This window comes from Oncorhynchus gorbuscha, linkage group LG16 (genome assembly GCF_021184085.1).
Source record: "Oncorhynchus gorbuscha isolate QuinsamMale2020 ecotype Even-year linkage group LG16, OgorEven_v1.0, whole genome shotgun sequence".
Taxonomy (NCBI): Eukaryota; Metazoa; Chordata; class Actinopteri; order Salmoniformes; family Salmonidae; genus Oncorhynchus; species Oncorhynchus gorbuscha.
The window spans coordinates 94,147,063-94,159,562 of NC_060188.1; the positions used below are offsets into that span (position 1 = coordinate 94,147,063).

General features: G+C 44.9%; 1 protein-coding gene across 1 annotated transcript in view; it reads right to left on the reverse strand.

Moving 5' to 3' along the window:
* The window catches only part of dcc (DCC netrin 1 receptor), a 670,683-nt gene that overhangs the window by 52,896 nt on the left and 605,287 nt on the right, over positions 1-12,500 (reverse strand). Inside the window, 1 exon segment of the mRNA XM_046305873.1 lies at positions 11,885-12,001. Coding sequence (XP_046161829.1) covers positions 11,885-12,001 — 117 coding nt within the window.

The following is a 12,500-nucleotide window of genomic DNA, read 5'->3' on the forward strand; positions in this document are numbered from 1 at the left end:
AGACAGGAGGAGAGACAGGTGGTGAAATTAAACGGCAGGCGTTGCTATGACTACGCTAAACATAAACAACAAATACCACACTTTAGCCGTTTAGAGGCCAGGGAAACAAAGTGTGTTTTTATTATATAACCCCTAGTAAAACTGTTTCTAAAATGATCTAGTATCATGTATTAGTGACAGTGACAGTTTATATGATCACTTAGCGACACAGTGGTGCTGTTTGCTCAGCATGGCTAATTAACTATCTTTCTATAAACACCAATCAAAGAGTTTCTTACTGAAGAGACTAAACGGAACCCCTTGAAACATCTCAAGCGGTAGCACATCATGTCCAGTAAGATGGCACCCTATTCCCTACAGTGAACTACATTTGACAAGGCCTCTGTTGAAAAGTAGTGCACTATATAGGGAACAACGTGTCATATATTTTAACCAAACCTTTTTCAACATGGAGCTAGACAGACAGACAGCCAAGACTGGAGTCTGGAGAACTAGCGACTGACTTAGCCTTGACCTTGAGAAGTATCCTGAGGGCTCAGAGAAGGGAGTGAAAGAGGATGTAGGAAGGGAGGGAGAGAGGAGGGCGATGGGCTGTTAAAATGCCTGGGGTACTCCGCACACACAGAGAGATCCCTATCTCCTAAACTGCCTACGACCTGGAGGGGAGAATTGCAGAGAGAAAGAATGAGAGAGAGAGAGCAAGCGAGAGCGATAGAGAGAGAGAGAGAGAGAGAGAGAGAGAGAGAGAGAGAGAGAGAGAGAGAGAGAGAGAGAGAGAGAGAGAGAGAGAGAGAGAGAGAGAGAGGACAGACTGAGAGACAGAGAGAGAGAGAGAGAGAGAGAGAGAGAGAGAGAGAGAGAGAGAGAGAGAGAGAGAGAGAGAGAGAGAGAGAGAGAGACAGAGAGAGAGAGACAGAGAGACAGAGAGAGAGGGTCCTTTGAACCGCTGATGTAGAAAAACGATTTATGTATGTGTATATATATTTATGTATAAATCTGACTGATTGGCAGATCATTGCTCATATTGATCCTCTGTCCCATGGAAGGTAATGAACTCTTGACATCTATGTGTATGCAAACATGTCAATTCATGTGTCTATTCTCGGCTAGCCGGGCCTGGTATCTAATCAGGCAGTTGATTGGTTCTGTCTGTCCTGGACCTGAGATGATGTGCTATGTGTAGTAAAATTACTAGGTCAACAATGTTGATTTTGTCACAGCCCTGTTGCTGGGTAAACATTTGGTTTGAACAGATGGTGCCTTACTAGCCTCAGTCCAACAGAATGAGGAAATGGAAACATTACTATTTTTATTTTTTTATGTTCAGTCCACTATGAAGAGATTTGACTATTTCTAAAGAGGTTATAACTCGGGTAACTTTCCCCCAATTCCCTGGTTTTCCAGAAATACCCATTTAAGGATAACCAGATTTCCTGCATATTCCCGCCTGAAAAACTCCATCAATCCTAAACTCTGTTTGAATATTCATATTAACTGCAACTAACCATACTATTTGTGATATGAATCGAGTGTATAGTATTCTTGTTGGTCATAGTATGGATAAGGTTCCCGGATGTCGTACTACATTCGCCAAAATACGAAGTATACAAGCAGTGGACACTATTTTTTGTGTTTTTATGGCCCATAATGCAATTCTTCAGAAAAGGGCGTGGCTTCACAACAATGTCGGAAAATATGCAGCTGAAGTCCGACGAGAGAGGATACAAATTCATTGCTTTAACTAATCATGACAAAATGTGAAGAAAATGTTGAGCAATGTGATAAAATAAAGACTTTTCAAATAAGTATTTATTTTTAAATAACATTACGCTGCACGTTATGTTGGCTGACAATATGTTGTAGATATATATAGTATAGAGTATGTATATAGTATATAGTACATACTCATTAAGTATGTAGGATACAGTATGTTAGAATGGGTATTAATTAAGTATGTAAAAAAAACAGTATGTTAGTATGGGTATTCATTAAGTATGTAGGGTACAGTATGTTACAGTATCTTAGAATGGGTATTCATTAAGTATGTAGGATACAGTATGTTAGTATGGGTATTCATTAAGTATGTAGAATACAGTATGTTAGTATGGGTATTCATTAAGTATGTAAGATACAGTATGTTACAGTATCTTAGAATGGGTATTCATTAAGTATGTAGAATACAGTATGTTAGTATGGGTATTCATTAAGTATGTAGGATACAGTATGTTACAGTATCTTAGAATGGGTATTCATTAAGTATGTTGAATACAGTATGTTAGTATGGGTATTCATTAAGTATGTAGGATACAGTATGTTACAGTATCTTAGAATGGGTATTCATTAAGTATGTAGGATAAGTATGTTACAGTATGTTGGTATAGGTAATCATTAAGTATGTAGGATACAGTATGTTACAGTATGTTAGAATGGATATTCATTAAGTATGTAGGATACAGTATGTTAGAATTGGTATTCATTAAGTATGTAGGATACAGTATGTTAGTATGGGTATTCAAGAAGTATGTAGGATAAAGTATGTTAGTATAGGTATTCATTAAGTATGTATAATACAGTATGTTAGTTTGGGTATTCATTAAGTAGGTAGGATACAGTGTGTTACAGTATGTTAGAATGGGTATTCATTAAGTATTAGGGATACAGTATGTTACAGTATCTTAGAATGGGTATTCATTAAGTATGTAGGATACAGTATGTTAGTATGTGTATTCATTAAGTATGTAGGATACAGTATGTTAGTATGGATATTCATTAAGTATGTAGGATACAGTATGTTACAGTATCTTAGAATGGGTATTCATTAAGTATGTAGGATACAGTATGTTAGTATAGGTATTCATTAAGTAGGTAGGATACAGTATGTTAGTATGGGTATTCATTAAGTATGTAGTATACAGTATGTTAGTATGGGTATTCATTAAGTATGTAGTATACAGTATGTTAGTATGGGTATTCATTAAGTATGTAGGATACAGTATGTTACAGTATGTTAGAATGGGTATTCATTAAGTACGGGGGTATTCATTATACTATACAGTATGCGGGTATTCGAACACAGCTGTAGACATGATAAAGTCTCTAGTCACCTCCTTTAATGCCCCCTGCTTTACCGCTGCTACCTCAGCTATCCAGGGCGGAAGTCATAATCTGGATTATCAGATTAGTATCAGATTCAACAGCTCAGTCACAGACAATCACAGATTACCAAGGGAAAACCAGCTATGTCGCGGACACGACGTCTTTCCCTCAGACAAGCTAAACATCTTCTTCGCCTGTTTGGAGGGTAACATACCAGCTACCGACGCGGCCCGCTACCAAGCACAGTGGGTTCTCGTTCTCCGTGGTCGACGTGAGTAAAACATTTAAACGTGATAACCCTCGCAAGGCTCTCGTCCCAGACAGCCTCCCAAGCCATGTCCTCAGAGCATGCGCAGACCAGCTGGCTGGAGTGTTTAGGGACATATTCAATCTCTCCCTGTCCCAGTCTGTTGTCCTCACTTGCTGCAAGATGTTCACCATTGTTCCTCTACCAAAGAAAGCTAAGGTGACTGAACTAAATGGCTATCGCCCCGTAGCACTCACTTCTGTCATCATGAAGTGCTTTGAGGTTAGTTAAGGATCATATCACCTCCACCTTATCTGTCACCCTAGACCAACTTCAATTTTCTTACCGTCCTAATAGGTCCACAGACGATGCAATCACCATCTAACAGCACATAGCCTTATCCCACAGACAGTGTGGGGAAGAAGGCGCAACAACCTCGGGAGGCTGAAGAAATTTGTCTTGGCCGCTTAAACCCTCACAAACTTTTACAGATGCACAATTGAGAGCATCCTGTCGGGCTGAATCACCGCCTGGTACGGCAACTGCTCCGCCCACAACCACAGGGCTCTCTAGAGGGTAGTGAGGTTTGCACAACGCATCACCGGGGGCAAACTACCTGCCCTCCAGGACACCTACACCACCCGATGTCACAGGAATGCCATAAAGATCATCAAGGACAACAACCACCCGAGCCACTGCCTGTTCACCCCGCTATCATCCAGAATGTGAGGTCAGTACAGGTGCATCAAAGCAGGGACTGAGAGACTGAAAAACAGGTTCTATCTCAAGGCAATCAGACTGTTAAATAGTCTTCATTAGCCGGCTACCACCCAATTACTCAACCCTGCACATTAGAGGCTGCTGCCCAATATACATAGACATGGAATCACTGGCCACTTTAATAATGGAACACTGGTCACTTTAATAATGTTTACATACTGCTTAACTCATCTCATTCATATATATTGTGTTCTATTCTACTGTATTTAGTCAATGACACTCCGACATTGATCAATCTAAAATGTACATCATTCTTAATTCCATTATTTTACATTTGTGTACTGTTGTGAATTGTTAGATGCTAGAAACTCAAGCATTGCTACACCCAAAATACCATCAGATAAAAACATGTATGTGACCAATACAATTTGATTTGATTAGGACTAAATGGGTCTACAGACCCAGATGATTCATCCAATTAAACTTATGTTAGTAATATTAATTGGCATCATTGTGTTATGTCAATGTGCTAGTCACGATGCACAGCTATCAGAACTACGGACTTAGTTAGTCACGATGCACAGCTATCTGAACTACAGACTTAGTTAGTCACGATGCACAGCTATCAGAACTACGGACTTAGTTAGTCACGATGCACAGCTATCTGAACTACAGACTTAGTTAGTCACGATGCACAGCTATCTGAACTACAGACTTAGTTAGTCACGATGCACAGCTATCAGAACTACGGACTTAGTTAGTCACGATGCACAGCTATCTGAACTACAGACTTAGTTAGTCACGATGCACAGCTATCAGAACTACAGACTTAGTTAGTCACGATGCACAGCTATCTGAACTACAGACTTAGTTAGTCACGATGCACAGCTTCTGAACTACGGACGTAGTTCGTCACGATGCACAGCTATCTGAACTACAGACTTAGTTAGTCACGATGCACAGCTTCTGAACTACGGACGTAGTTCGTCACGATGCACAGCTTCTGAACTACGGACGTAGTTCGTCACGATGCACAGCTTCTGAACTACGGACGTAGTTCGTCACGATGCACAGCTTCTGAACTACGGACGTAGTTCGTCACGATGCACAGCTTCTGAACTACGGGACGTAGTTCGTCACGATGCACAGCTTCTGAACTACGGACGTAGATCGTCACGATGCACAGCTTCTGAACTACGGACGTAGATCGTCACGATGCACAGATATCTGAACTATTGAACTGAACTTATTTAGATCTGAATGCTCTGCCGTTCATAACACCCTATTTTGGCACCCTCCTTTGGCACCCTCCTTTGGCACCCTCCTTTGTCCTTTGGCACCCTCCTTTGGCACCCTCCTTTGTCCTTTGGCACCCTCCTTTGTCCTTTGGCACCCTCCTTTGGCACCCTCCTTTGTCCTTTGGCACCCTCCTTTGTCCTTTAACACCCTCCTTTGGCACCCTCCTTTGGCACCCTCCTTTGTCCTTTGGCACCCTCCTTTGGCACCCTCCTTTGTCCTTTAACACCCTCCTTTGTCCTTTAACACCCTCCTTTGTCCTTTAACACCCTCCTTTGTCCTTTAACACCCTCCTTTGGCACCCTATTTCCTTTATAGTGCACTAATCTGACCAGGGCCCTGGGAAAAGGGATGTCAATTGAGACATATCCTGTGTCTAAGGAACGAGTCACGTTAGAGGACACTAACTAAGGAGACCTACTAATTAGTTCCTTATTAGTGAATAAAACACAAACAGACAGAAGGATATTCAGCAACTATCTACACAAATAATAATAATAATTAAACAATCCTGAAAATTCAAAAGAAGCTTCTTCTAACAGGAACCCCTGGCTGGCGAACGAAGCCAACTGAAATCTATTCCACTTGTTCTCCTTAGCTCCTTCTTGACGATGAAAGAGTGGAGCACTTGTTCTCCTTAGCTCCTTCTTGACGGTGAGAGAGAGAGAAAGAGAGAGAGAGAGACTTGAGGCAGTGGTAATATATGCAGTACCCTGCGGTTCTTCCCTGAGTGTGAGACGGTGCCTACAGTAGCCTAGCAGCGTTAACCACTAAGCACTACTGAGCCCACTGGGACCCAGGTAGGTGAAGGATGTGAACCAGGGGAATCATCAGATTACCCCCAGAGTAGACAGGGCCTAACCCCTCCTCACCCTTACTCACCCTCCTCACCCTTCCTCACCCCTCCTCACCCATCCCCAGACCTCCTCACCTTTCCTCACCCTCCTCACTATTCCTCAACCCTCCTCAATCCTCCTCACCCTTCCTCAATCCTCCTCACCCTTCCTCAAATCTCCTCACCCCTCCTCAGTCCTCCTCATCCTTCCTCACCCCTCCTCACCCCTCCTCACCCCTCCTCAACCCTTCTCAACTCTCCTCACCCCTCCTTACCTTTCCTCACCCCTCCTCACCCCTCTTCAACCCTCCTTATCCCTCCTCAATCTACATTACCTCTCCTCAACCCTCCTCATCACTCCTCAACCCTCCTCAACCCTCCTTATCCCTCCTCAATCTACATTACCTCTCCTCAACTTGACTCACCCTTCTGATGAGAAGGATAAGGAAGGGGGAGATGGGGTGAGGAGGAGGGGAATGTGATTGATGGGGATGTGCTGAATGCGGAGTAGGTCTCTCCCTCTCTCGATTGAATTCAAAGGGCTTTTTTGGCATTGGAAACATGTCTCCCTCTCCCTCTCCCTCACCCTCTCTCTCTCTCGGTCTCTGTCTCCCTAGGGAGTCTGAGATGTGAGGAGGCCCTTCCTTCTCTCTCTGTCTCTGTCCCACTAGGGATCCGGAGATGTGGAGGCTTTCATGTGACTGGAGAGAAGAGAGGTGAAGGATGAAAAGAGAGGGGGCAGAGAAGAGAGAGGAAAGAGAGAGAGAGCAAGAGAGGAAGCGAGAGAGAGAGACAGAGAGAGAGAGAGAGATACAGAGAGAGAAAGCGAGAGAGAGAGAGAGAGTGAGAGAGAGAGAGAGAGAGAGAGAGAGAGAGAGAGAGAGAGAGAGAGAGAGAAAGAGAGAGAGAGAGAGAGAGAGAGAGAGAGAGAGAGAGAGAGAGATGTCTGGTAATTACCCAATGTGCTACTAACAGAGAAGGAGGGAGAGGAAGTTGTCAAGGAGATTGATGTTCCAAGATGGAGTAGCAGATCGGACGTGTGTTTGTCTTGTCCATATGTTAATTCGTCTGTAAATAGTCTGTTTTTCGTTTTTTCATACATATTTCAAGTTAACTTTTCCATCTACGAACTAAATATACTTTCCTGCAACCCGCCTCACCCAATGTGGTACGGATCTGCTATTTTTATTCCTTATAACTGGAACCTCCAACAGGAGCGAGCCATCTAACTAGCTACTAGTGCTAGCGGTGGCTTCACCTTTAGCTCGGACACCAGGCAGCTTTAGCTCGGACAATTACCTGCCAGTCTGCACAGCGCGATATCAACCCACAGCATATTGGACTGCTTTTCTCCAACACTTCACCGTATTCCTTATGTAAGCTCGAGACCATTACACCGGATTATCGCAGCTAACTAGCTGCAACCAAGTGGCTACTGTTGGCTAACGCCTCTGTCCCGAAGCAAGATCCAGTTAGCCTTGAGCTAGCCTCGAGCTTGGCCAATCTCCCGGCCAGCCGACGGAGTATACCAGCTAATTCTTGGGCTACAATACCTCTTTTGACATTTGGCCTTTATTGTCACCTCGGAGCCCTGCCAATCCATCACGACTGATCTGCCAACGTAACTGTAAGATGTGGTTTCAAAAAGTATTTTCCGTTGCGATGTCGCTAAAGACATATTTGCTATCCCCAGCTCGCTAGCTTTCTGAACGCCGTGTCTCCAGCCCGCTAGCTTTCTGAACGCCGGGTCTCCAGCCCGCTAGCTTTCTGAACGCCGGGTCTCCAGCCCGCTAGCTTTCTGAACGCCGGGTCTCCAGCCCGCTAGCTTTCTGAACGCCGGGTCTCCTGCTCGCCTAGCGTGGAATTGACTACCAAACGGCTCCCTGACTCACCTATTGGTGCTCTTTGGACCCTATGATCACAGCTGATGCCTGCTGATCTGTTCAATAACACTGTACCTCAATTTATCTATCTGTCGGCCCCAGCCTCGAACTCTTGTCGGCCCCAGCCTCGAACTCTTGTCGGCCCCAGCCTCGAACTCTTGTCGGCCCCAGCCTCGAACTCTTGTCGGCCCCTAGCCTCGAACTCTTGTCGGCCCCAGCCTCGAACTCTTGTCGGCCCCAGTCTCGAACTCTTGTCGGCCCCAGCCTCGAACTCTTGTCGGCCCCAGCCTCGAACTCTTGTCGGCCCCAGCCTCGAACTCTTGTCGGCCCCAGCCTCGAACTCTTGTCGGCCCCAGTCTCGAACTCTTGTCGGCCCCAGCCTCGAACTCTTGTCGGCCCCAGCCTCGAACTCTTGTCGGCCCCAGCCTCGAACTCTTGTCGGCCCCTAGCCTCGAATTCTTGTCGGCCCCAGCCTCGAACTCTTGTCGGCCCCAGCCTCGAACTCTTGTCGGCCCCAGCCTCGAACTCTTGTCGGCCCCAGCCTCGAACTCTTGTCGGCCCCAGCCTCAAACTCTTGTCGGCCCCAGCCTCGAACTCTTGTCGGCCCCAGTCTCGAACTCTTGTCGGCCCCAGCCTCGAACTCTTGTCGGCCCCAGACTCGAACTCTTGTCTGCCCCAGTCTCGAACTCAGGTCTTGTGTGTACCTAACTGACCCTCTCTGCCCATTCAATTCCATTTACTGTTGTTGTCTTAGCTCTCCTAGCTCACCCATGATTGCTTTACGCCTCTCTCTAATGGGGCGTACTGCATTAGACCTTGTCTACTGCAGTTTCGGTTACTTATTATTGTTTTATTTCGCTGTAGGAGCCCCAAGTCTCACTCAACATGCGTTATTTGTCCCACCCCCCCCCCCCCATGCACGTGGAGACCTCACCTGGCTTAACTGGTGCCTTCAGAGATGCAACATCACTCATCATCACTCAATGCCTAGGTTTACCTAGGTTCATCACTATAAAATGCTTTCTAAAATACTTCAGCAAGCAGGCCTTTCTAACCGACCTGGCCCGGGTATCCTGGAAGGATATTGACCTCATCCCTTCAGGAGATGGTGCCTGGTTGTTCTTTAAAAGTGCTTTCCTCACCATCTTAAATAAGCCCAGTTCAAAAAAGGTAGAACTAAAAACGTATATAGCCCCTGGTCCTAACTTGACTTCCCTTGACCAGCACAAAAACATCCAGGGGCGTTTGCATTAGAATCGAATAGCGATATGCAACTTTTCAAGAAAGTCAGGAACCAATATACACAGTCAGTTAGGAAAGCAAAGGTGGGCTTTTTCAAACAGAGATTTGCATCCTGTAGCACTAATTCCCCAAAAGTTCTGGGACACTGTAAAGTCCATGGAGAATGAGAGCACCTCCTCCCAGCTGCCCTCTGCACTGAGGCTAGGAAACACTGTCACCACTGATAAATCTACGATAATTGCTCATTTCAATGAGCATTTTCTACGGCAGCCATGCTTTCCACCTGGCTAACCCGGCCAACAGTTCTGCACCCCCGCACAACCTTCCCAAGCCCCCCCACCACTTCTCCTTCACCCAAATCCAGATAGCTGATGTTCTGAAAGAACTGCAAAATCTGGACCCCTTCAAATCAGCTGGGCTAGACAATCTGGACCCTTTCTTTCTAAAATGATCCGCTGCAATTGTTGCAAACCCCTATTACTAACCTGTTCAACCTCTCTTTCGTATCCTCGCCTGGTTCACAAACTCCTTCTCAGATAGAGTTAACTGTGTCAAATCGGAGGGCATGTTGTCCAGACCGCTGGCAGTCTCTATGGGGTGCCACAGGGTTCAATTCTCGGGCTGACTCTTTTCTCTGTAAACATCAATGGTGTCGCTCTTGCTGCAGGTGATTCTCTGATCCACCTCTACGCAGACGACACCATTCGGTATACATCTGGCCCTTCTTTGGACACTGTGTTAACTAACCTCCAAATGAGCTTCAATGCCATACAACACTCCTTCTGTGGCCTCCAACTGCTCTTAAATGTTAGTATAGCTAAATGCATGCTATTTAAATGATTGCTGCCCACACCCACCCGCCAGACTAGCATCACCACCCTGGACGGATATCACATCTCTCACAGCTACAAATACCTGGGTGTCTGGCTAGACTGTAAACTCTCCTTCCAGACTCACATTTAGCATCTCCAATCCAAAATAAAATCTAGAGTCGGCTTCCAATTTCGCAACAAAGCCTCCTTCACTCATGCTGCCAAACATACCCTCGTAAAACTGACTATCCTACAGATCCTTGACTTCGGTGATGTAATTTACAAAATAGTCTCAAACACTCTACTAAGCTAATTGGATGTAGTCTATCACAGTGCCATCTGTTTTGTCACTAAAGCCCCATATACGACCCGTATGCTCTCGTTGGCCGGCCCTCGCTTCATATTCGTCGCCAAACCCACTGGCTCTAGATCATCTATAAATCTATAAATATTTGCTAGGAAAATTCATGCCTTATCTCAGCTCACTGGTCACCATAGCAGCACCCACCCGTAGCACGTGCTCCAGCAGATATATTTCAGCTTCCAACACTCTACTCAGCAAACTGGATGCAGTATATCACAGTACCATCCGTTTTGTTACCAAATCACCTTATACCACCCACCACTGCGACCTGTATGCTCTCGTCGGCTGGCCCTTGGTACATATTCGTCGCCAGACCCACTGGCTCCAGGTCATCTATAAATCTATGCTAGGTAAAGCCCCACCTTATCTCAGTTCACTGGTCACGATAACAACACCCACTAGTAGCACACGTTCCAGCAGGTATATCTCACTGATCATCCCCAAAGCCAACACCTCATTTGGCCGCCTTTCCTTCCAGTTCTCTGCTGCCAATGACTGGAACGAATTGCAAAAGTCACTGAAGCTGGAGAATTATATCTCCCTCACTAACTATAAGCATCAGCAGTCAGAGCAGCTTATCGATTATTGTACCTGTACATAGCCCATCTGTAAATAGCCCACCCAACTACCTCCTCCCCATATTGGTATTTTTTTTGCTCTTTTGCACCCCAGTATCTCTACTTGCACATCATCTTCTGAACATCTATCACTCCAGTGTTTAATGCTAAATTGAAATTATTTCGCCACTATGACCTATTTATTGCCTTACCTCCCTAATCTTACTACATTTGCACACACTGTATATAGACTTTTCTACTGTATTATTGACTGTATGTTTGTTTTACTACATGTGTAACTCTGTATTGTTGTCTGTGTCACACTGCTTTGCTTTATCTTGGCCAGGTCGCAGTTGTAAATGAGAACTTGTTCTCAACTTGCCTACCTGGTTAAATAAAGGTGAAATAAAAACAAACAATATACGGAGGAGGAAGAAGAGGAGAAAGGGAGGATGGAGGAGGAAGGACAGCCTACTCAAAGTGTGAGCAGAATGGCTAACAGCCAGAAAACAACTATTTGGGAAGATGTTATTTAAAAAATAAAAATAATTGAACCTTTACTTAATTAGACAAGTCAGTTAATGACGGCCTACCCATACCCTCCCTTAACCCGGACGACACTGGGCCAAATGTGCACCACCTTTATTTAATTAGACAAGTCAGTTAATGACGGCCTGCCCATACCCTCCCTTAACCCGGACGACGCTGGGCCAAATGTGCACCACCTTTATTTAATTAGACAAGTCAGTTAATGACGGCCTGCCCATACCCTCCCTTAACCCGGATGACGCTGGGCCAAATGTGCACCACCCTACGGGATGTTGACACTTACGGGTGTTGCTGGGCTGAGAGTCCATGGGGATCATCAGCTTGGTACGTGTTGCCCTCCGGGCAGCTAGGGAGCGCTCTAACGTAGAGATGCAGCTGGAAGCCTCATCATTGTCCACACCTAGAACATAAATGGATAGTACTGTATTACTAGACAGGGCACCGTTGCAAAATCTATTGTTAAATCAACGAGATTTCACCTCACTATAACAGAACAAAGAGACACAGATTAACCAAAGAGAACTATTCACCAGCAACATCCCAAGGTGAGGAAAAGCGTAGAATTGTTTTCACGCCAGATGGTTTTATACTCAGTATTAACTTGTTCCTCTGAATAGTCCTTCACATCTTGATAAGAAATCAATAGTCTACAATTTCTTCATAGAATATTCATGAATAACATTCAGAGAGACGAAAGATGTTACTGGCAACTTTAGTTAAGAGCTACGTTTCAATAGAGAGACGAAGACGACGATAGAAGTAAGTTATAATAATAATAATAATATATTATATATGCCATTTAGCAGACGCTTTTATCCAAAGACTTACAGTCATGTGTGCATACATTCTACGTATGGGTGGTCCCGGGGTTCGAACCCACTACCCTGGCGATACAAGCG